The following is a 25,737-nucleotide window of genomic DNA, read 5'->3' on the forward strand; positions in this document are numbered from 1 at the left end:
CACTATTGTTTTCGTTATTTTCATCTTAACCTTAAGATTGATTCTCAAGGTTTGGATCGTTACGTGGGCTCTCAAGAAAGAGACAATTGGACGAAGCGAGGGCCACGTTAGACGCATGTTTGGGGTTTGAACGAGTTGACCGTTGATGCAGGTGTAATGTGGGCCGGTCCGAGTCCCGAATGGTTTCTATGTTGTAGGTAAACTTTGCAAATCAATGTACAACAACTCTGTTATTTGCTTTAGGAATGCGAGAATTTTTATGAGAGAAGAGCCATCCACCAACAAATTTTAATTAGTCAGTTGACATGATTAACCTGATTCGATTCAATAAGTTGTAATGCCTTTAAAACAATGAGAGCTTCAATGAAAGTCTAATCAGTCATAGATAAGTTTATGGTAGGCTGTATTTGTATGTCATCGATTTGTGTTTGTTGATCATTATTGATGTAAAATTATGTTTCATGCGTTTGGATGAAGTATAGGTTTTTATATCGATGATAAATATAAAATCTCATCACATTTAAAATTTTCCATATAATTTATAAAACTTAAACAATTTTTTACACAATCATATATATATATATATATATATTTAACGTTCAGTGTAAAACATAATCAGTGTACTGTATTTTACACCTCTTCCAAACTGTAGCTTTAAAATCTTAACCCTAAATGCTAACCATTTTGCCTCTCTCTTCCTACCTTTTGTGTCTCTTTCACTTCCTCGCTCTTTTCCCCCTCCTCCCTCTCTCTTGACCTCTTTCCCCCCTCATCCGTCTCTACTTCTCAGTTATTTATTTTGTTTATGGGTTTTCCTCTTTTCTGTTATGGTTTTGTTGGCCTTCGGTGGCATTGTCAATGGGGCTTCTAAGTTTGGCCTCTTTGCATGGTCGACGAAACCGTTTGCATGGGGAAATCGGAATTGCTCCTCAACACGCCTCACAGTGACGGAACTGTTTACTCTGTCTCCGTCGAGTGGGAAAGAGACAGCGAGTTGGTGGTTCCCAAGCCGAGTGAGTTCTGCTTGCATTTTGATTTCGTCGTAGACAAAGCAGCAGCAGCGGAATAAAATGGAGGCAAAGTGACTCTTGAGTTTGGATTGCAGTTCGCAGAGAGAGAGAGCGGACATGCTGACTGCATGGGGTTTCTCTACATTGTCACATGCCTCCCCTTCTCCTCCATGTTTTTTCTCAAATCGACTCCAATATCCGTCACGTCCCACCTTTGTCTCTGTCTCTCTATTAACATACCAGATCACCTGTAAACTAACGGATTCCAATTTCATCTTCTCTCTCTGATTCTCTTTAGGCATGGGGTTTCTTTACATTTTCATCCGCCTCTGCTTCTCCTTCGTGTTTTTTTTTCTAAAACCGACTCCATTACCTGTCACGGCTTCACCACCTTTGTCTCTCTGTTACCCCTACTAGATCACCCGTTAACAACTGATTCCAGTTCCATCTTCTCTCTGCTTCTTTGTAGTTTCGTTTCGCCTGTACTTGGTTGGGGGTTAGCATGGGTTTTTTTTTTCATGTCTTTCTTGTTAGTAGACTATTTTATTGTTTTTTCACGGCTTCACCATCTATGTTTATTGTAGAATATTACCTTCTGAAGCGTTTCTCTCAATATGGTAAGTAAAACCACTGTATGTAGTCTCTATTATTATTATTATTCTTGATTCTGTTCTGCTCCTTTTTGAAGGTCGAGAACAGTTCTTGTCCCTAAGAATAAAGAGAGAAAAATACGTATTTGGGTGTACATACGATGAAGTATTTAGTTTACTAATTATATTCTATTTTTGGATCCTTTTGGACAGCCCTCTACTTTGTTGTTGTGGCAACCATTGCTGCCTTTATAGGGCAACATGTAGTGAAGAGGCTTATATTAGGGGGGCATCCCTCATCATCTTCATCCTCTCCATCACAATCTTTGTCACTGCAATCTCACCAGGTGAGTATCATATGCGAAGAAGTGGTTTTAAGCATTAACATCTTCATTTGTATGCAATAAGGTTGTCTTTCTTTGGGTTGTGGGGCAGAAGTGGAAAATTCTCATTATGAAATTTCAAGATGGAAAAAAAATGAGAAAATATTGTCACGAACCAAACGTTTTTTTCTTAAAAAATGATTTTTTTTACGGCAAGAATGAGGGTAATATATTTGTAACCTGTTTCGTTACGAATTTCATTCTCATTCATTTTTTCATTAATAATGTACCATGCCGGGTCTACGTAACGAATTTGGGATCGGCCCAACCCCGTGTAGGTCTGTGCCTTATCAAAAGGGCAGTCCTGTTTCTTCCAGTTATTTCACAAATCCTACTCAAATGCCATCACAAACAATGGATACCATACGCCTGAAATGCACCCAGGCATCAGAATATGAAGATGCTGAATCTGGTATTATCTCTTCTCTCTCTATTTGTATTTCAACATTCTTATATCATTTAATGGATGATACAAGTATGCTTGATCATAATTTACTTAATATGTTCACTATCAAAATCCTATGTTTCATTGCAAGTTTGCTGAAAATTGATATGGCAGATAATTGCCAAGCAAGTTCCAGATACCACTCTTTTTTTGAGTCACAAGAATGTGAAGGCGGTGCTGTGATGAACAAGTTGGACACTGGCCTGCTGAACTCGTACCATCCAGTGGACTGTCAAAGTAAAAAAAGAAAAAAAAAAAAACTTCCATATATCTTCCCCCCTCCTCTTCTGGTGTATTTCTCATCTGTTGCAGCCATATGGCATGAATGTATTTGTGTGTGTGGATGTTTAGCACCATATTTAGATTCATGAATGTATTTCTCTGTGTTATATCCGTCTTCCTTAAGTTCTCTTTGTTTGGTGATTCCAGGTGGTCTAAGGTTGCACAACATCTACCGGGAAGAACAGACAATGAAATCAAGAATTAATGGAGAACAAGGGTGCAGAAACAAGCAAGGCATCTCAAGATTGATGCTAACAGCATGACGTTTAGGGATGCCCAGATTGCTTCAGAAGGTGGAAGAATCTTCTTCAGCCATGAAGACTCAAAATTCGTCGACTCTTCTACACCACTCAATCAGACCTCTCATGCATCAACTCTCCCACCACCACCACCTCTAGAGGGGTCAATCAGAATCAGCAGAGCAATTAACAGTTTCGATCATGAGAAGAATTCAAACCCAGAGAATTATTGTACCAGCCCAAGCATATTTTCTTCGGATTCCATGATGAGCATTGATGATGCACAATCTGGTCGGTCTTAGCTGTTGATGATCGTGCCTCTGAAATGAGTAACAGGGACCTAAAACAGGAGGAGAAGAGAAGGTCCGGGGAGAACCCGGCGTAAGGGCTCCGAAGCTTAAGTTAGAATCCTTCAAAGGCAAGAATAACCAGATAGCGCGAAAGTTAGCATACCTCATCCCTGGGGGGGTAGAAGCCTTTTATAATCACCTCGCGCACTCACTTCCAGGCCTCCGTCAGGTCGGGCATGATTACTTCTGAACTCCTGTCAGTTCGGGTGTCATTTTCTCTGGTCGGACAGAACCGCCACTGTTCCTTTTGTCGGAGTCGTCTCTGCGGTTAGTGACGACGGTTGCAGGTGGCGGTGGCAGGGAGCCGTTTGAAATGCGGCTGTCAGGCGTCAGATCCCAAATCAGTCAGGTACGCCGCCCTTGGATAAAGACGTCCTTGGTATCGGGTACGTCTGGCCGGCCTGGTGCTTTGGAAGTGAAGTGTTGGAGTGGCGAGCGAGGTGCCTTGAGTTCAGTTTGGAGTGTTTCGAACTGCCACGGGTCAGCTCGGGTCAGCTTTGTGAGGCTTGGGGCCCAGTACAGTTCGTGCTCCTCGCAGGGTGCTCGGGTTCTCAGGAGGGAGCTCGCTCTTATCAGGGAGCTCGGCTCCTAGTAGGGAGCTCGGATTTAGGAAGCTCAGGTTTTAGGGAGCTTGGACCTTTGATAGGGAGCTCGCTCTTATTAGGGAGCTCGGGCTCCTAGTAGGGAGCTCGGATTTAGGAAGCTCAGGTTCTTTAGGGAGCTCGGATTCTTTAGGGAGCTCGGGCTCCTAGTACCGAGCTAGGACTTAGGGAGCTCGGACCTTTAACAGGGAGTTCGCTTTTAACAAGGAGCTCGGACTAAGTACAGCGGTCTGGAGTTCGGGCTCGGTAGTGTTTGGACTTGCTTCCGATGTTCGCTTTGGGTGCTCTACTGTCCCGAGCTGCTTGCCTTTGCCACGTGTCGGGCGATCGCGAGGTTGGGCCAAATTTCCCTTCATCAATTGCCCCCCACTCCCTGTGACAACGGTTCCGTCTTGGCGCGGGGTGTTTGCAAGGTAGTGGGAGGGTTTTGGTCCGTGCTGAGCGCGCTTGCTCTAATTTGATTTTCAAAAAAGGGCGCGTGTTCGGAAGTCGTGACGACAGTTTTTTCGGGAGTTGTGCTGTAGACGCTTTTATTGCGAGGGGACATGCGCCGTCACCCCGTCAGTTTCGGGAAGACGCGTGCCGACACCTGTCCTCTGACAAGACGTGCGCGATGTTCCGTCAGTCTCTGAAAGACGTGCGCTGATTGGTCTTGGAAGACGTGCGGCTTAGCGCGGCTGTGGGCCGTTGGATTGGCTTCGATCTGGGCCGTCGCTTTCCGTACGCTGTGATATAAATAGTGCGCGGGGGGGGGGGCGTCCTTGCTATTGTTGTATATCTTGAGCTCGCGTCCAGGCTTTTCAGCTCGCGCCCCAGGTCTTCTTGCTTGTTCGAGTTCTCGCGGTCTACTTCAGTCTTCTTCCCGGGTGAGTGTTTTTTGGGATCCCGTTCCGTTTCACGATGTCTGGTATGGAGGGTCCAGACTGTTCAAGCGGGTCTGATGTGGGTTCTACGAACCAGTTTGCGTCCCACGGTAGTTCAAGTGAGCCCGATGTAGGTCCTGAGGGAGGGGTCGGGCCTACCACCCGAGGTGCTTCGGGTAGGTCGGCATCCACCTCCCGTCGTGGCCGGGTTGTAGATCAGTTCGACCCTTCGACTATGACGCTTGAGGAACTTCAAACCCTCGTAGACTACTATAATTTGCCCAGTGAGTACGGTTATTTTATCCCTACGGGGAGCTTTCCTTGGGAACACGGTCTTGACGAGATGGTGATTTTCCGGGAACAGCTCGCCGCGGGGCTGCGACTGCCCTTCCACCCTCTTCTTGTCGAGGTCCTAAACCACTTCGGTGTGACGGTTGGCCAGCTTCACCCGAACTCTATTAGGAACTTAGTGGGAACGATCTCTTTATTTTGCGACGAGAACTTCCCTCTGGATCTTGAGATTTTTTCTTCCATCTTAATGTTGAAAAAGCAAGTGGGTCCCCTTCCTGGGCGTAGGCGGGCATACTACCTGTCCCCTCGCCCGGGCTTCAAGCTCTTACACGGACTCCCCAATAAGGTCCCGGCGTGGAAGCGGGACTATTTCGGGGTGCGAAGTGCGATGGGGTGGCCGTTTCAGACCGGCTGGTGGGTGGCCGCTCCTGATTCCGGCATTACACTTGATGAGGAGACGGCGAAGGGCCTCCGACAATGGGTGCGGCTTGGGATGGATTGCCAATGGTATCTGACGGAGGCCAAGCTTATTGCTGCGGGCCTGAGTTCGGGTAGGTTCTTTCCCTAGTGATCTTGTCTTGCTCTTCGCTTACGTCTTACGGATGTCGAACTCCTTTTCGCAGGTACAATGGATTCTCGAGGGTCCCGAGGTGCGCACTTGTTCGAGGGGATGAAGAGGAGAAAGCGGGTGGCCAAGCGAGCTCGTGCCGAGCCATCCCGAGCTGCGGAGCCCGAGGTGCTGGACCATCCGGTAGAGGAGCCCGAGATGGTTCCTCCTATGCAGGGGCTGGCGGGGGCTCCTTATGCCGAAACCACGCACACGGGGGCTTCCACCTATTCCGAGTCCGCTCATACGCGAGCTGGGCCGTCGGGCTCGGAGGCCCCGGGGGATTTCAGGAGCGTGCTGTCGCCTGTGCATGCTCTTCAATGGAGTAAGGAGGCGATGTTTCCTGAGGAAGTTGCGGCGTGGACTGGCTCCCTCTGCACCAAGTGGCCTGCCGTGCCGTTACTCATGCCATGGTGGTAAGTGATCCCTTCTTTAGAGCTCGGCTTCTATTTTTTCATTCGTTTCTCTGACCTCGTTTTCCTTTGATAGGTGAACTCCTCCATTCACGCCTTGGCGAACCAGGTGGAGAAATGCTCGCGGCAGGCGCGAGCTGCCGAGGAGGCTGCTCGGACTGCCGAGGAGAATGCTCGTGCTGCTGATGCTGCTGCTCGCCATGCGCGGTCTAGGCAGGCGAGGTCTTAAAGGGATGCCGAGGCCATGGGGGTGGTGGTGCAGCGCATGGCGGAAATGAAGCTGGACCTGGAGCACCAGGTCGAATATCTTCAGGAGGATATCCGGGAGAGGACTCAGATCTTCTCTCAAGGCATCGAAGACGCGAAGAAGAAGGCTGTCAGCGATTACATTGCTTCGCTGGATTTCGATGACCTGATGGTAGACTCCTACAGGAGGGGTTTCAAGCTAAGTCGGTGGATGATCCGGAATACGTACCCCGACCTCGATACCAGCGCCATATCCACTTCGCGCATCACCCCGGAGATGGCTAATGCCGCGGATGCCGAACCAGACTCCGAGGGGGAGCAGGTCCTTCGGGCGTTGTCGGAGAGGCTTCTGATGACGATGAAGTAGCCCCGGGCTTTGTGAAATGAAATGAAATGAAATGTACATATCTGTTTTGAAATGAAATGTCTTTTTGTTCATGTACTGTCTTCGAGCTATATTTTTTGCCGAACTGACCATTTCGGTCCGTCAGTTCGTTTTATGAAATGACTTCGGCGTACTTGCTTTGGTGGCCTATAGATAGTACCTTCTCAAGTTGACAACGTTCCATGCTCGGGGTACTTGTTTCCCTTCTAGGGTTCCGAGCTCGTACGCTCCCCCACCGAGTGTTTTCATTACTCTGTAGGGTCCTTCCCAGTTCGGTCCAAGTTTCCCTATGCCGGGTTCGGGCACCATGACCTTACGGAGAACCAGGTCGCCGACGCGGAAGTTCCTCTTTTTTACTCGCGCGTTGTAGTACCGAGCTACCTTTTGTTGGTAAGCCGCAGTTCGGATGTGCGCGGGGTCTCTCACTTCGTCCAGTAGGTCGAGGTTGATGCACAACTCGCCCTCGTTTGTCCGTTCGTCGTATACTTCTAGTCGTAACGTAGGCTCTTCGATTTCCACCAGGATCACTGTTTCGGTGCCATAGGTGAGGTTAAAGGGGGTCTCACCCGTGGCGGTCTTTTCCGTGGTTCGGTGTGCCCATAAAACACTTGGTAGTTCGTCTGCCCACAAACCTTTGGCTCGGTCCAATCGCACTTTTAGTCCGCGGAGGATGGCTCTGTTCATTACTTCTGTTTGCCTATTTGCCTGTGGGTGTGTGACCGATGTGAAGTTCTGACTAATTCCCATATTTCGGCACCATTCTTGGAACTTGATGTCTTCGAACTGTTTGCCATTGTCGGAGATCAGTACCCGAGGTAGCCCGAAGCGACATACGATGTTCTTCCAAAAGAAGTTTTGTATGTTTCGGGCCGTAACTATTGCCAGGGGTTCAGCTTCTATCCACTTTGTGAAATAATCTACTGCCACCACTAGGAATTTTCTCCCGCCTGTCGCTGGTGGGAATGGCCCCAGGAGGTCGATGCCCCATTGGGCGAAGGGCCATGGACTGGTGAGGTATTTGAGGTCGGCGGCGGGCTGATGGTGGATGCTAGCATGCTTCTGACACTTGCCGCATCTTCTGACGAGCTCGATTGCCTCTGTCTTCATCGTTGGCCAGTAGTATCCTTGTCGAAGTGCCATTTGGGCGAGGGCTCTGCCCCCCAGGTGTCCGCCACACAAGCCTTCGTGGATGTCGCGGAGTACCAGCTCGGCTTCGGCTAGGCGCAAGCATCGCAGATAGGGGAGCGTGTAGGATCGTCGGTACAACCGTTCGTCTATCATGACGTATTTGGCTGCCTGGCGCTGCACCCTCTTGGCTGTGTTGCGGTTCGCGGGGAGGGTTCCGTCTAACAGGAAGCTCGCGAGTGGGTCGATCCAGCTCGGCTCCGCTTCGGTGACGGGAGCGACCTCTCTTGCCCCACCGAGAATGCTGGGCCGAGGCAAGTCTTCTACGTGCATAGTTCTCCTGGCGTTGTGGCTCGTGCTAGCCAGTCGGGACAGGGCATCGGCCTCAGCGTTCTCTGACCTCGGGATTTGCTTGATGAAATGTGATTGGAAGTTGAGCAGAGCTTCCTTTACTTTTGCCAAGTACGCAATCATAGTGAGTTCGCGTGCTTCGTACTCGCCTGTAACTTGGTTGACCACGAGCTGGGAATCACTGCAGATAACCACGTGCTTTGCCCCGACCTTGCGCGCTAGGTTTAGCCCGGCTATCAGTGCCTCGTACTCTGCCTCGTTGTTGGATGCCGTGAACTCAAAGCGTAGTGTGTATTCCAGTTTTGTTCCGCCCGGGCCGCGTAGCACTATTCCAGCCCCGCTGCCTTGTTGGTTCGAGGAGCCATCTACGTGAAGGATCCAGGGCTCCTCATCCCAGTTCACGCTTGGTCTAACCTGGAGGGAAGCCACGCAGGCTGCTACTTCACGGGGCTACTTCACGGACCTCGGGCTCGGCCAGTTCAGGGGCTCCGGGGTTGAATGTGCACTCTGCGATAAAATCTGCCAAGGCTTGGGCCTTGATGGCAGTTCTTGGCTTATACTGGAGATCGTACTCGCTGAGCTCGATGGACCACTTCGTCAGCCGGCCGGAAACCTCGGGTTTGAGTAAAACTTGCCTCAGAGGTTTGTAGGTCAGGACAATGACGGTGTGGGCCTGGAAGTACGGGTGGAGTTTCCGTGCTGCTATCACCAGGGCATACGCTAGCTTTTCTATCTGCAGGTACCTTGTCTCTGCTCCCTGCATGATTTTGCTAACATAATATATGGGTCGTTGGACCCGGTCTGCCTCCTTTACTAGTATCGAACTGACCACCTCGTCGCTGGCCGAGAGGTACAGCTCTAAGACTTTGCCTTCCTCGGGCCGAGCTAAGGTTGGCACTTTGGCGAGGTAGCCTTTTAGCTCGTCAAACGCGAGTTGACAATCTTGGGTCCATTCGAACCCTTTGCCTTTGATTGCTTTGAAGAAGGGTAGGCAGCGGTCTGCCGATTTGGACATGAAGCGGCTTAGGGCGGCTATGCGGCCATTTAGCCTTTGGACTTCTTTTATTTTCCGAGGTGGTCTCATATCTAGGATGGCTTGTATTTTGTCTGGGTTGGCCTCGATGCCACGTCGATTGACAACGTAGCCCAGGAATTTGCCCGAGGTGACGCCAAAGACACATTTGTTGGGGTTTAATTTCATGTTATACTAACGCAGGATTTGGAAGACAGAATCTAAGTCTTGTATTAATTCTCGCGAAAACTGTGTTTTGACGACCATGTCGTCTACATAGCACTCTATCTTTGTGCCGATTAGGGGCCGAAACAGCCTATTTACAAATCTTTGGAAGGTCGCCCCGGCGTTTTTTAACCCGAAGGGCATGACCTTGTAACAGTATATACCGAATTCGGTTATGAAGCTGGTTTTTTCCTCGTCGGACTGGTCCATCCGGATTTGGTTGTAGCCTGAGTAGGCATCCAGGAAACTTAGTCATTCGTGTCCCGAGGTCGCGTCCACTAGGCGGTCGATCCTAGGAAGGGGGAAGCAGTCTTTCGGGCAAGATCGGTTCAGGTCGGTGTAGTCGACGCACATGCGCCACTTGCCGTTTGCCTTTTTCACCAGCACAGGGTTGGCCACCCAGCTTGGGTAATGGACTTCCCTTATGAAGTCTGCCGCGATGAGCTTTTCGACTTCCTCGTCGACCGCTTTCCATCTGGGTTGGCCACCCAGATGGGTCCGTAGGTGAGGTCGGGATCGCGACTGTCTCTTCTGTCGGCGAGGCTCGTTCTTCGCCTTGCTCCGTAGGCCGCTCCAGGTCGAGGTCGCCGGCCGGCTTGGACTTGCCCTTTAGGGCGGCGACGTAGCACTTGCGGGACTCAAGCTGGTCGCCCCGCACTACCCCCACACCGAAGTCCGTAGGGAACTTCATTGCCAAATAATAGCTAGAGACCACCGCCCGCAGGATATGCGTGATTGGCCGCCCTATTATGGCGTTGTATGGGGAGGGGGTCGCGACCACCAGAAAATCGTGGTTGAGTCTGACCGTACAAGGCCACGTGCCGACTTCCACGGGCACCGTTATCTTTCCAAGGGGCCTGACTTCCTCCCCGCTGAAGCCCACCAGGGGAGTGTTTGCAGGTTTTAGTTCGCTCCTTGGCAGCTGTAGCCGATCAAATGCCGACTTGAATAGGATGTCCGCCGAGCTGCCCGAATCTACGAGCACGCGCCTAACTTCGAAGTCGCTGATCCTGAGTTTAATGACGAGTGCGTCGTCGTGAGGGTAGCGAACTCCCCGCGCGTCGTCTTCTGTGAAGAGGATCGACTCCTCGGTCTTCGACCTCTTCGGGGGGTTCCGCTCCTCGAGGACCGCTTCGCGAACTGAGGTCCGAGCTGCTGCTGATGTGCACCCCGCCACCACTGAACCTCCCACAATTACATAGATGGTTCCCCGAACTGGCCTTTCTGCCGGAGGCTGTTGCTGCATCGGTTCGGCAGGCCTGCTGCTAGTCTCCGGGGCGTCTTTTAAGTGTTCACCCGGCTGATCCGCTTTGTTGCTATTATTGTTGTGCTGTACAAAGTTTCTTAAGTATCCGCGACGGATGAGCCCCTCTATTTCGTCTCGGAGGTTATTACATAGCTCGGTACTGTGACCGTGGTCCCTATGGAAACTACAATACAAATTCTTGTTTCTTTCGTTCGGATTTCCCTTTAGGCGAGGTGGCCATTTCACGAAGGGGGCGTCCTTGATCGTCATTAGGATCTCGGTCCGCCTTGTGTTCAGTGGCATGTAATCCGTCCGAGCTGGCAGGGGAGCTCGGAATGACTGGTTCGGTTTCGGGTCCCGGGCCGGGTTTTTCCGGTCGGCCGAGCTAGAGGGCTCGTCGTCCCTCTTTCTTTTCTCGTTTCCGCCCTCGGTTCTTTGGTTGATTTCCTCCTCCGTTCTCATGAACTTGTCTGCGAGCTTGAGGAACTCAGCCACGGTCGCGGGCTGGTTGGCTACCATGTGCCACTTGAATTCCTTGTGCGTCACCCCTCTTTTTGCTGCGGCGAGCTGTACCGCGGGGTCTAACCGAGGTATCTGTAAGCATGCCTCGTTGAATCGTTTGATGTAGCCCCGTATGGGTTCTCCCTCCCTTTGGACTACTTCGAAGATGCTTTCCTCTGCTCCGGGGCACCGTTTGCTGGTAACAAAGTGTGCAGTGAAGACCTGCACGAACTGAGCCCAACACTTTATCGATCCGGGGGCCAGGTTCCTGTACCAAGTGCGGGCTACCCCCTTGAGGGTGGTGGTGAAGGCCACGCACATGCATGACTCGCTGGCCCTGGCGAGGTGCATTTGGAACTGGAAAGCGTCCACGTGGTCGTTGGGGTAGAAGGATCCGTCGTACTTGTCTAGGGGCGGGAGCTTGAAATCTCTAGGCAAGGGGACTGCCAGGAGTTCTGGGGCGAGGGGGGAAGGAACTGAGAGAATCGGGGCGATTCCTACTTCGTCCGAGCTCGTCTCGCCTTTGCCTCTGAGCTCGGATAAGACGCGGGTGGCGGTTCGTCGACTTCGACGGCATCTTCGCTGCTGAGTGGGCCTTGTGCTGGCGCTGCTGGCCTCCGTGTTGCCGAGCTCGATGGGCTCGGAGTTCTGGTAGTCCGCTGCTGCCAGTGCACCGAATCGGTTTCCCACCAGTGGGGACTCTGGTTTTGAGACCCGAGGTGCTGACCTCGCGAGCGAGGTTCCTGATCCGCCTGCGAGTCGCGAGGCGGGGATGACTTTTCTTTCTCTCCGGCCTGGGGACGAGGCCTGGCTGTTTGGGGGATTCTGGGGCCTGGAGGCCTTTCCTTGGTGAAGGCGCCCATCCTGCGGAGAGGCCTTTACTGGCTTCGGGGCAGGGTGGCGAGGTGGAAGCAGTGGTTGGTTCGGTGTTAGTTGGGGAAACTGTTGTTGATAGTGGTATTGAGAGAGGTTGTGTAACACTTGGTGTTGGTGAAGCTAGTGTTGCTGGAACTGTTGCATCTGGGCTTGCATTGCCCGCATGCATTGCATTAAGTCGTCCAACCGATTTTGACTAGCTGCTAGGGGGACGGCGGTTGGTTCAGTTAGCGGAGGGCAGGCTTACAGGTGCCACTGTTTGTGGCGTAGTTAGGTTGGGGATTCCATCCACCGTGAGGGGGATGGTGAACTGCCCAACACACACTACGGGGACTTGGAGCTGCTCCCCGGTGGTGTTTGTCTCTGTGCCGCGTCCGGCGTTGCTGGATGAGGCCATAAGTAATGAGTTTTTCAGAGAAGGAAAGGGTATGAAAGTTTTGGAGGGAGGCTTTTTGAAACGTATTTCCCACAGACGACGCCAATTGATGATGCACAATCTGGCTGGTCTTAGCTGTTGATGATCTTGCCTCTGAAATGAGTAACAGGGACCTGAAACAGGAGGAGAAGAGAAGCTCCGGGGAGAACCCGACGTAAGGGCTCCGAAGCTTAAGTTAGAATCCTTCAAAGGCAAGAATAACCAGATAGCGCGAAAGTTAGCATACCTCATCCCTGGGGGGGTAGAAGCCTTTTATAATCACCTCGCGCACTCACTTCCAGGCCTCCGTCAAGTCGGGCATGATTACTTCTGAACTCCTGCCAGTTCGGGTGTCATTTCCTCTGGTCGGACAGAACCGCCACTGTTCCTTTTGTCGGAGCCGTCTCTGCGGCTAGTGACGACGGTTGCAGGTGGCGGTGGCAGGGAGCCGTTTGAAATGCGGCTGTCAGGCGTCAGATCCCAAATCAGTCAGGTACGCCGCCCTTGGATAAAGACGTCCTTGGTATCGGGTACGTCTGGCCGGCCTGGTGCTTTGGAAGTGAAGTGTTGGAGTGGCGAGCGAGGTGCCTTGAGTTCGGTTTGGAGTGTTCCGAGCTGCCACGGGTCAGCTCGGATCAGCTTTGTGAGGCTTGGGGCTCAGTACAGTTCGTGCTCCTCGCAGGGAGCTCGGGTTCTCAGGAGGGAGCTCGGCTCCTAGTAGGGAGCTCGGATTTAGGAAGCTCAGGTTTTAGGGAGCTTGGATCTTTGATAGGGAGCTCGCTCTTATTAGGGAGCTCGGGCCCCTAGTAGGGAGCTCGGATTTAGGAAGCTCAGGTTCTTTAGGGAGCTCGGATTCTTTAGGGAGCTCGGGCTCCTAGTACCGAGCTAGGACTTTGGGAGCTCGGACCTTTAACCGGGAGTTCGCTCTTAACAAGGAGCTCGGACTAAGTACAGCGGTCTGGAGTTCGGGCTCGGTAGTGTTTGGACTTGCTTCCGATGTTCGCTTTGGGTGCTCTACTGTCCCGAGTTGCTTGCCTTTGCCACGTGTCGGGCGATCGCGAGGTCGGGCCAAATTTCCCTTCATCAAGCATCTCCAAATTCCCTGAAATTTCAGATTACCCAGCAAAAAGTCTTCATAATTTTGATAACAACGATTATAATCCAGTTCTAAGGAGCTCTTTCTATGTTGACAACAATAGTAGTTATGAAATGGATGACTTCAACATGTCTGCTATGTCAGTAATGGGAGGATATGAGACTTCTGATTTCCACATGGCAGAAAGTAATTGGGCCTACGATGATATGGCAGAAAGCATATGGAACATCGACGAGTTATGGCAGTTCAAAAAGTTACAAGATAGGAGCATCTAGTGTTTGTCATTATCTGATAATCCATTATTGATTAAGTTTGTAACATATATATCTCTTGTGTAGTGCGATCAAGTCTTGTGGTGGGAAAGGAATTTTTCTAGTTATGCACCAAAGCTGATTAAAAGTTGCGAAATTTTCAATATATGGATATTTTTATGTTGGTTTATGTATGTGGCTGCATTAAATTTCTAGAAGTGGATGGTGAAGAAGCCGTCTGCAATGAAATTATTTGTTCCTTGACTTTATTTCTTTTATTTGTTTCCTACAATAGAAGAATGATTTAACCATCAAAATCACTAATTAACTAAATATGTTTAGCACCAAACATCCACACATTTAGTGGAGATACTTGAAAGAGAAAAAAAAAAAAAAAAGATAAACAAAATGCCTTTGGACAACAAAAATATTACTCTAAATATAATAATAGGACAGACAAGAACTAGAGCACTGTGCATTATATGAATACAGAGGGACCCATCACCCATTCATCAGTCATTAGTGTATGAACAATTTACATAAACAACAAGAATGGTAAATATTTATTTCTTTCTTAGTGCTCTCCAGGGAATTTCCTAAAAGAGCAAAATAAAAAAATCCTGGGAGTAATGGTTTTCAGTCAATATATTTGGGTGAATCTAGCCAGTCAACTATGGAGCTCAAATATTGAGAAATATATGTTTCCAAAATTAGTGTTTTCTGGGCATAAGCGCATTGGATTATAACAAAAGATGTAATCACTTCACAAAAAAAAAAAAAAAGTAAGAGATTTTGAAAAGATAAGTGACAATGAAAGTAGAAAGTTTTAAGTTATATGGTGGACATAGAATAAGCTAAGCGTAGTTGAATGCCATCAATCAATATATCAAAGTAGGCATTCTGTTCTTATGAAGCTTCTGAAGTTTTTCAAAATTTTAGCTTCCTGTGGTTCCAATGTTCTATTTCTAACAAAATGAATCCATGAAATTAAAAATCTTAAATTCTTGAGGTGCCAATGGGCTCATCCTCTTCTAGCTCAGTTGCCTAAAAAATTCTTAAAACTCAATCACAAGCGGATAGAGGAAATCTAATTAACAACCATATCAGAGATAACAATAATTAAATGAAAATTAAGAAGAAAACAATAGGGAAATAAAAGCAAGACTGCAGGAAGTGGCAACCAATGAATTGGTGCAGGACATGAGGCGATCTATGCAAGGTGGAGTCATGGGTATGGTCTTACTTAGATTCTAATCTGACATCAAGAAAAAAGGTTCCCCCTCATATCTGGAATTTCAACGATAAGAGAAGAAAAATGAAAATGCATAGTAAGTAAATATGGAATTTCAACACCACCAATGCTTTTATAACTAAATTTACTCCTCCCCAAGACATTCATATGGAAATGGATTGAGGTGTACAATGGGGATGCACACTAGGGGATAGGCTCTTGGCAGAGTCATCCCTGCTCCTTCTGTCATGTCAACTTCTATATTTTGATTATTTTCTCAGTCACCAACCTTCCACTCAATACACTGGATTATGCTTGCAAGGGTTGTTTCCACAACTTGCAGTGCTAGAGAAGTTCCAGGTAACTCCTCCTCCCACTTCCAAATGGCAAGAAACGGAAACGGTGGCCTCTAACATCTAATTGAGCTCCACTGTTGATGCCGTCTTGAGTTATGAACCTCTCAGGTCGAAATTTGAGTGGGTTATCCCAGTGCTTAGGGTCCCTCCCAATTGCCCATACATTCACATAAGCCCTAGTTTTTGCAGGAATATTGTAACCACCAATTACACATTCTTTAGTGGATTCTCTTGGAATTAAAGGTCCTACAGGATGGAGCCTCAATGTTTCCTTCACAATTGCTTGGAGATATGGGAGATTAGCTAGGGATGTCTGATTCTTCCACCAATCTGTTCTTTCCAACAATAAGAACACTCTCTATAACACAATACATGCTACATTAGACGCTGATGCTGATCAGGGAAAGTGCCTCCAAGTTGCAATTGAAGGCCCTTATGGGCCTGTCTCCATAAACTTCCAAAGGTGAGAAGGAAATTTTATTCCTTTTAAGTTGTCTCATAGCTTTAGAGGTGGGTAAGAAATTTTGTAAAATCCAATTGGTGGAAGTTCATTCATGAGGTCACTAAAAGTGTAGACTTAAGCTATGCTGCAGTGCAGCAATAGGGCAGTTTTATTGAAACAAGGGAAGCAAAACCACAAAATGTGCAGGTACAAAAAAGAAAGAATTATCAGTATCATGAAGACCTCTATTTTAACTCTTAACAGACTCATCATGGCTTTCATTCCAGAATTAATGATGGCATGGATTTAATTTAGCAACTGTTGTAATGTTCTCATCCTTGTCTTAGATAAAACTAATAGATTAGACTGATTATGTCCTAACCTGAAGCAATCTGTTTCTGCAGATATGACAGCCTACTTCTTGTCACAGGAGGAATAGGGATAACTCCATTTCTAAGTATTCTTCAGGAAATTACTTCTTCTCCAAAGAGCAAGAGCAAATTTCCGACACAGATACAACTGATATATGTTGTGAAGAAGTCTCAAGATATCAGGCTGTTAAACCCAATCTCATCTGTAATTTTGAACCAGAAGGCTGAGCAAGGAAACAGTATAAAACTAAAAGTTTTTGTAAGTCAAGAAGAAAGATCTAGTACAACACTAAGAGAATTACTGAGTGAGCTCTCTCAGGTTCAGACAGTCAATTTCAAGAGAAATTACTCGATTCATGCAGTGTTTGGATTTGAAAGTTTAGTTTGGATGGCTTTTGCAGCTGGGTTTTCCTCCATTATTTTCCTCATTTTACTTGGGTGCTTAAGCCGTGCCTTTCTTCATCATGAAAGGAAAGCCTTTGAGAAGAACCCATCATGGGTTACAGATCTTCTCATTATATGCTCATTTTTTATTGCAGTATCTTGCCCCACTTTGGCCCTGGCTTTTATGAGATGGAGAAGAATGAAGAAAGAAAATTTTCAGGTCACCCAGAATCAACACAAGAGAACTGAAGCGATTTCCATTGAAGCAGGGGATACACTTGAAGAACACAAAATCCATTTTGGAAAGAGGCCCAGCCTTCAAGGTACTATTTTCTTAAGATTTCCTCGGTAACTTGTTTAGGAAACTAAAATTCATTGCTTTTAATTCAACAGTCATTAACATTGGATCTGGAAGTTCTATCTTAATGTGTATGTCTATGTGTGATCTAAGCAGACATAATTGCTCAATTTCCAACTCAATCTAGGGGATCAAATATAAGAGTTCTAGTCTGTGGACCTTAATCAATGAAAGAGTCAGTGGCATCGTTCTGCAAGAAAAACTCACAAGGTCCCAAGATGGAATCCAAGAGGAGCAAACCTTACATCAGTTTCCACTCCCTCAACTTTGCCTTCTAATTTCACCTTCTTGGTACTTTCTTGGTGTGTGTTCCTGCTGAAGAATGATCTACTTCCATCAATAGCATAGAGGTAAAGTCATCTATTTTGCTTGTTATGTATTTAGTTTGCAAATTTAGGCAGTCAAGGATTAAAATGTAACATAGCAGTGAACTTGACAGTGTAAGTGTATAGCTAGCAAGTAATTATATAAAAAAAAAAAAGTGTATAACTAGCAAGTAAAGTGACTTTTACACATAATCTTCTACTTGAGTAGTCTGTTCTTTGAGCAGCCCTCCTGATGTGGCAGAAACCAAGGGCAAGAGTGCAATTCAAATATTAGTGGTTGAGGACATAGCTAATAATTCGTCTATTAAAGCAGAGAAGAAGACTAGGTACTTATTTCTATTTCTAGAATAAAAGATAAATGGTCAAAACTTGAGTCAAGCAAATGCAATTGGATAAAATATGTAGAGTGAATATACATTCACTCAGAATGTGTAATTGGTGGTTACAATTATTAGCTAGCTAATCTCCAAGCCCTAGTTTGAAGATTTCCATTTTCTGAAATGGCACAAATCCGAATCAACCATATTAGCAAATACCCCTCAGAATAATTGAGTCAAGCCTGGCTCATACAGTAAAATATCAAAATTAACATGAATATTTGCGAAGCTTACCTTAGTTTTCAGCTGATCAAATTCATTCAACCATACCAGACTGTAAATTAAAGGGCGGTCAACTTTTTAACCATAAATTAATCTCAGGGGCTGCCTAATGACAAAGCTAGCTCAGCGGTCAGCTCAGAGCAGACTGCTTAACTGATAAACCGCTTGAAATAAGCGTTAACTGTTTAAGTATGCCATTAATGGCAAAATAGTGGATTAGCAGTTTTCAGCAGCCAACCCAAAACCATGGGTACGTCTTAAGCTTCTAGTTCCAGGGAGTTGTCTTTCCAACTTCTAAATGGGTGGTTAGGTGCTCACGATCGAAGAAACTCTTAATTGTATTAGTGCAAATTAACTATGGAAAACGTCAAACATAAAAAAGCAAAGCAATAAGATCAAGATAAACAATGGCAGAAAAATAACAGCAAAGCAATAAGGAAAATAACAACAATAATTTATACTTAAAAAATGTATAAATTCCATAATAATTCGAACACACAAATACCAATAAGGAAAACAATGAAGAGACAAAATTGATCAAATACCTTAATCGATGCTGCTTTCTTTTAATGCTTAGAGGGATGGTACTGGTGGTCAACCTAAAAGGGGAAAAACAGAGTAAGAAAAAGAAGAAGAAGGAGGAGGAGGAGGAGGTATCCATCTTCTGTGCGCAGCTTGAGAAGGAAATGAAGAAGAAGAAGAAGACGAGAAAGAAAAAGAAGAAGACGAAAAGAGAGAGTTTACCTTGTACACAGAGAGAGAGAGAGAGAGAGAGAGAGAGAGACGATTAGTTTTACCTTTTACAGACTTCACCAGATCGAGATACCTCAGCAGAGAGAGAGAGGGATGAGGGTTCACTTTGTACAGAGAGAGAGGGACGAGGGTTTAGAGACTTCAAGTCGAGAGAACTCGAGCTCGAACGACGGCAAGAATTAAAAGAATGAGGCCATTGGCAGCGAACCAAATATGGCCTTAGATGCTGCAATTCAGTGGAAAATGAGAATGACTACCCCTTCCCAAGTTATTATTACCATCCATTATAATGATAGATAAAAACATGACTAATAGTAATAATCTGTTATTCTCTATGGTTTAGAGCTGAGTGGTGAAGGAGATTTTTCAACTCCTTTTCAACCACATATTTCTGCTTTTGCTCTAATGCAAACACAGCTATAGTGAAAGACCAAACAAACTATTCTTCTGCATTCACCCTCAAAAAATTGAGCTTCTTTAGTACTGAAGGCTCTTTGTTTTATTTAACAGGTGGAGTTGGTATATCAAATATGATTTATAAGATCGAGAAGAATGAGTACATGGATTTTGAGAACCTCTGCAAGTATGATACTCAGTCCGATTTTTATTCTTCACCTCTCTTTCTTGTTCTAAGTTATGCTCGTCAGGCACAAGTTGAGTTTCATTCTTTTGTATCAATTTTTTCAATTGGTAGGATGAAAACAACTATATATGTATTTGATGATTCCATAGTTGGTATATTTAAGCTCAAATAGCCTTTTTCATTATTTAATTTAATCTTGCATTACTAGTTGGAATTCTGGAACTCCCTGTTTCTGGGTTCTGAGCCTTTTGGCACATGATCATTAATAATAAAATTTTCATTGACTCTAGACATAAAATATATAATTGGATGGAGAGATCAGCCTACATGATGGATTGGTTAATCAGACTTTGTACCATAAATTGTCTTCTCTTATAAAAGAAGCAATTAAATACACAATTTCAATCTCAAAGATGCACATGCACTTAAACTATACAAAATCAGCTTCTACTTGAGCACTAAATATGACCAAAGAAATGGCAACCATCTTTATATGGATTCTCAAAGTGGATCATGGCTTTCACATACCTATATGATATTTCAAAGGGGGTGTCAATTGGACTGGATTTGGTCCAATCCCAATCCAATCCGATGAATACTTTGGACATTTTGGACCGGTCCGAAAGATCAAAGGCTTACTGAGCTGAGCATGGAAATCCGGGAGGCAAAGAAGGCTATGGTATTAGCTGGTTGGACCTGAAGTGAGAATGTGATAGGAGCACTTTTATCTTTCATTTCCTGAGAACCAAATAAAAACAATTTGGTTATTTTTATCATTTTACACAATTGTTTCTTTTTTGGAATAGGTTTGATATTGCAGAAATCTTAGCAAACTTGTAATTCATATTATGGCTTTGTTTAAACCTTTAAAAATGTGGGAAAATACAAGGTTGTTAATTTTAATAAATTCTTAGTTACTAAAGAACACTAATTAAAAATTTGAAACATTTGAAATTTGATATTTACATAGTTGGATCAATTATCAATCCCATTTAAGATAATCAACCACTTATCAACTTCAACTTGTTCTTGCAGATTTCTTCACGTACAATTGTCATCTCCCTCGATTCCTTCAAAGGTCCATGTTGATTCTTCTATTGAATAAATTATTTTCTTTCTTTTTCCATCGGAGATATCATCTAAGATTTTTTTTTTCTTTTGCAGGTTACCATCAAACCCCAATCTCCCCGTGTCCCCATTTTGTAGGAATTTTAAGATCTCAACTCTTCATCGTATTTCTTTTTTGTTTGTTCTGCTTTTTTCGAACATGCATAATCTGTTTTTCAGGTATTTTATCATATAGCTTTGCCAAATGGTTTCGGTTCTCTGCTTGGGCAGGAGCCCTCCGCTAGTGTAACTATTAAAATGCTACGATGGTTCAGTAGAAGTCATATAACATTGCCTTAACAACATCAACAATGCCGAACTCCGATATAGTGATGTTCTCTATTTTGATTCAATATCCTATCAAGACTAATGTTTTAAAATAGATATAGAGGTGGAACAGGTCAGACCCTGCCACATCAGCTAATTTATTATATTTATTTCTATACTATATATAATGGTGTGAATGCAAAGTGAAAAGTTTTTTTTTTTTTTTTTGGACTAAAATTACCCTCTACTTTTTTGTTTGAGAAAGACAATAAGAGTCATTTTATTACTGTTTTAGTGCAAGCTTTAATAGCTACTAAAATGCCCATATTGTGTATTAATCCATCTCTAATTGCACATGTTGAAAATGTAACTTTAATTATTACTTTCTACCTCATTTAATCAATTCTCATTAAGTCTTATACTTAATGTATTAACTCTCATTTTCCATTATTAAATCCTATATTTAAGTCATTTTCACTAATAAATGATGCTAATTAGATCTATGTCAATATTTTTAACGATATAATTAAGCCCATATATTTTAAAATTGACTCAAAAACAAATCCATTCTTTATCCAATTGGTGGCTAAACAAGTCAATAATCCAAATCAAATTGATCAACCTATGAAGTCATAATTAGGTAATAAAATTTTTAAAATATAAATAAATATAAAAATTGTAGAAAAAATTAGACACATTTATGATATTTTTATTAATAATGAAAATGAAATACATAATTTGGAACTTAATTATTTTATTGCTTAGCAAAGACAAATAGTTTAATTTTTGTGTGAAATGTGTTAACATTTAATGTCATAAATAAATAATAAATATTAATAAAATATACAAATACATAAATTTTATAAAAAGATATTCAGGAACATGTATAATATCATATATTTATCATATTAAAAATAAGTATGAATAACATATCATAACTATTTTTACAAACATAAATACAGAAAAAAAAAAAATTGAACACATCTATAATTTTATATTTATACTGCTATTAAAAATATGAATAAGATTGTAGAACTTTTTTTTTTACTAAGATACTCAATATTTTTGAATTTAATCTTTATTTAATGTTAGGTTTAAGTTGTAAATTGAACTACTATTTTTCACCTCATTTAATTTTCTCTATTTAAATCTTACACTTTATTGATAAATGAACAAAAAATGTATACAAAAAAGATAAAACATTACAAAAAGAAGAGTCTATCCAAGTAGATAGACCTGCTGATGATACTTAAAATTTCATAACTCAATCAGATCATCACATATTTTGTGTTTATGTGATTAGATTTGGTTTTTGCAATCTACATCCAATTAATAACAAAAACAAAAAATAAAAAATATATAAGCAATGTTTTCTAACTGTCATTGACCCAGACGGTCGGACCATTCGGCCCAGAAAACCACCCAGGCAACCATTCTGTTTCACCCTTAACCATTTCTTGGGTCATAAAACGTTGATTTGGTTAGAGAATAGCTGACCCGAGCAATGGTTCACGTTTTCATAGGATGAAAGAGGTTGAGAGATGGGGAGAGATTGAGACTCATATCTAATATTAGATCCTAGTGAGAGAGAGAGAGAGAGAGAGAGAGAGAAAGAGAGAGTGAAGAGAAGAGAAGAGAAAAGAAATGTTGCATATCAGAAACTTAGATATGAGATCTTAGAAAGATCCGAAGTTGGCACCGTTGCATTTTCTGTTGTCGCCGTTAAGGGTGTAAACAGTATTCGGGTATCCGATTTCGAATTCGATATCTGATGTAAATGAATCGAATTCAGATTATTTGATTAATTTAATGGTCGAATTCGAATTAAGTTTTAGTACTGATTAATTTATCGAATCAAATTCAAATATAGGTTAATTCAATTTAATAAATATTCAAATTCGATTAAATATAAATATAATATATATTATAATATAAAATATATATAAATATATTGTAATATAAGATTTCATGTTTTATACATTTAATACTCTTACACCTTTTCAGAAAAAGGTGTAAGAGTATTATCAAAGACAATTAAAGATGTACAACCTTTTTCAGAAAACTGACAAAAACCAACTCTTTCATCGAGACATGCATAACCCCTCTGTCTTCGTCGAGCCTCTCCCCACAACTCTTTCACTTTTACAAACTCTTCTTCTCCCCTTCTCCCCACAACCCCTTGTCTTCGTCGAAACATGCATAACCCCTTTTCTTCTCCCCATCTTCTAACCTACAACTGTGTTTCTACCCATCTCCATCTCATCTCCCCCTCCCCTGGTCATGGTTGTGTTATCATAACTTGCAATCAGAGATTCAAAGGTAGAAGGGAAAAAAAAAGGAAAGAGCACCAGGTTTCGTTGAAGACAAATGGGCTTCATGGCGTTTTTCTAACTTCTTCTATTCAAATCTCAGCTTTTTCTGTTACTTTTTTATATCTCTTTTTTATTTTTAGATTTTTTAGGTGTTTTCTGTTATTATTTTCTTCTTATTCTAGTCTTTTGTGGCTTTTTCTTTTTTGCTCATAGGCCACATCAAAGGGGTTTCTTCTTGTGTAACCTAATTTCTAGATTTAAGATTTTTAATATTTATAGAATCAGTCGAATTCGAATCGATTTGAATATTCAATATTCTAATCGAAATCGAATTTAGTTGAAATTTTTGAATATTCGACGGATTTCGAATCAAATTCGAATCAATTATTTTGTAATCGGAATCAAATTCGAACATGGCCTGATTCGATTTGAATTTGCTCTGTTTACAGTCCTAGCCGACACTATTGTCGTCGCCATTGTTGTCGGTGAATGTCGGATGCTCATCCTCCCCTTCCTCATTCTTCCCTCCTTCCTTCTTTTTTTCCTTTTTCTCATCTTTCTTTCTTTCTTTCTCTCTTAACCAACAACCACATCTCTTTTTGAGTTTTTTCTTATAAAAAAGACTAAGGATATAAAGGCCTAATTTGCCAATCTAATCAGATTGCTTGAATTGTTTGACCCAGACAATCGAATCGCTGACCCAAAAACTGGTGATCAGAGCGGTTCCATTTCTGGGTTGGCTTTTAAAACCTCGTATATAAGTTTATAAAAAATTTTGGATACATTATTAATATCATTATCATCATCTAGAATTGCCACCTACAAAGCACATAGACACTTACTAGTATTATATATAAAAGTGTGGATACAATGTAAAACTTTTTTTTGGACTAAAATTACCCTCTATTTTCTTTGCTTCAAAAGGGGTATAACATGTAACTTCAATTACTACTTTCCACCTTATTTAATCCCCTCTCATTAAGTCTTATACTTAAGGTATTAAATCTAATTTTCTCTTATTAAATCTTATATTTAAGTTATTTTTCATTAATAAATACTATTAATTAGATGTATGCCAATATTTTTAACAATATAAACCCATATATTTTAAAACTGACCCACAAACAAAATTATTCTTTGTCAAAGTGGTGGTTAAGCAATTTAACCATTCGAATAAAATCGACCAACCTATGAAGTCATAGTTAGGTAATACAAATTTTAAAATAAAAATAAATATAAAAAATTACAAAAGTTAGACACATTTGTGAAATTTTTATTATCAATCAAATTAAAAAATAAGTATATTAAACAAAAAATATTTTTATTGACAGTAAAAATAACATACATAATTTAGAACTGAACATAAAATATAAAAATTAATAATAAATTGTTCAACTTTTGGGTTAAATGTGTTAACATTTAATGTCATAAATAAGTAATAAAAATTAATAAAATATAAAAAGAAAAAATAAAAATACATATATTTTGCGAGGAAAGTATTCAAGCACATGAATAATATTATATATTTATCATATTAAACAAAAAGTAAGTGTGACATATTAGAATTATTTTTGCGCACAGAAATACAAAACAATTATAGAAAAACTTGAATAAGATTATGAAACTTTTTTTAACTAAAATACTCATTTTTGAATTTAGTCCTGATTTAATTGTAAGGTTTAAATTCAATCCCCTCTATTTAAAAATTGCATTTCTTTAATAAATGAACAAAAGAAAAAAGATACACCAAAACAATGAAACATTACCAAAAGAATAATCTAGCTAAGTAGGTAGGCATGTTAATGATATTTGAAACTTTACAACTCGAACCAATTATCATATATTTGGATGAGGTGTTTATGTAATCAGATTTGGATTTTACAATCTACATCCAACTATTAATAAAAAACAAAAAAATATAAAAACAAAAAATAAAAAATACATCAATTTGATAGAAAATTTTGGATACAATTTCACTATCATTATTGTCATATAGAATTGTCACGTGCAAAGCACATGCACACTTACTAGTTACTATGAAAAGCACTAGCGAAGCCTAAGATTCTACAACTTTACTTGATTAAAATACCCCTAATTTTGAATTTAGAAACTCTTTATTTTGTGGCAAAAAATGTAATTTTAATACCACTATTCATTTCATTAAATTCCCTCTCATTAAATCTCATATTTAAGGTATTAACTCCTATTTATTTTTATAAATTTTTTTGGCAAAAATACCCTCATTTTGAATTTGGACATTCTTAATTTTAGGAGTAAAAATATAATTTCAATACTGTTATTTAGTTTATTCAAATCCATCTCATTAAATCCCATAGTTAAGGTATTAACTCGTGCTTATTTCTGTAATTTTTCTTAGCAAAAATACTCTTCATTTTGAAATTGGACAATCTTCATTTTGGGGGAAAAATATAATTTCAATACTACTATTTAGTTTATTTAATTCCCTCTTATTAAATCCAATATTTAAGGTATTAACTCCTGTTCTTTGAATCAAATATTTAAGGTATTTTTTTATTATTAGATTCCATTAATTAAGTCCATATTTCAAATATAATTTCAATACTACTATTTAGTTTATTCAATTCCCTCTTATTAAATCCAATATTTAAGGTATTAAACCCTTTTTTTCATCTAAGTAGTGGGCAAGTAGTTCAACCATTTGAGCCGAATGGATCAAACCAAAATGATAGAATTAAATAATAAAAATTAAAAATAGATAAATATACAAAAAATATAAAACAAAGAAAATTTATATAAAATTTTGGGCATATCACTATTATTATATATCATCATATTAAACACAAGTGTGCTATCTTTTGTAAA

General features: G+C 42.3%; 2 protein-coding genes across 4 annotated transcripts; both read left to right on the forward strand.

Moving 5' to 3' along the window:
* Window positions 1-3: 3 nt before the first annotated feature.
* On the forward strand, window positions 4-20,638 carry LOC104595701 (uncharacterized). Of its 3 annotated transcripts, XR_016076371.1 has the most exons (9): window positions 1,489-1,627; window positions 1,814-1,947; window positions 2,262-2,395; window positions 2,858-15,854; window positions 16,238-16,911; window positions 17,043-17,296; window positions 19,135-19,207; window positions 20,243-20,285; window positions 20,372-20,638. XR_016076371.1 is itself a non-coding variant. In XM_019197467.2 (5 exons), exons 1-5 carry the CDS (start codon window positions 157-159, stop codon window positions 2,971-2,973), a joined length of 576 nt encoding a protein of 191 aa, XP_019053012.2. In that variant the 5' UTR covers window positions 4-156; the 3' UTR covers window positions 2,974-14,068. The 3 variants fall into 3 exon arrangements, 1 of the variants encoding a protein (XP_019053012.2); XM_019197467.2 differs by lacking the exons at window positions 1,489-1,627; window positions 16,238-16,911; window positions 17,043-17,296; ... (1 more) ...; window positions 20,243-20,285; window positions 20,372-20,638 and adding exons at window positions 4-197; window positions 2,543-2,665 and having other exon boundaries at window positions 1,814-1,946; window positions 2,233-2,395; window positions 2,858-14,068; XR_016076370.1 differs by lacking the exons at window positions 17,043-17,296; window positions 19,135-19,207; window positions 20,243-20,285; window positions 20,372-20,638 and having other exon boundaries at window positions 1,814-15,854; window positions 16,238-16,372.
* On the forward strand, window positions 4,802-14,068 carry LOC148791278 (uncharacterized). Its single transcript, XM_088888113.1, has 3 exons — window positions 4,802-5,606; window positions 5,679-6,078; window positions 6,152-14,068. Exons 1-3 carry the CDS (start codon window positions 4,802-4,804, stop codon window positions 6,153-6,155), a joined length of 1,209 nt encoding a protein of 402 aa, XP_088744239.1. The 3' UTR covers window positions 6,156-14,068.
* Window positions 20,639-25,737: the final 5,099 nt, after the last annotated feature.

Source organism: Nelumbo nucifera, chromosome 5, assembly GCF_055504915.1.
Source record: "Nelumbo nucifera cultivar China Antique chromosome 5, China Antique-T2T, whole genome shotgun sequence".
Taxonomy (NCBI): domain Eukaryota; kingdom Viridiplantae; phylum Streptophyta; class Magnoliopsida; order Proteales; family Nelumbonaceae; genus Nelumbo; species Nelumbo nucifera.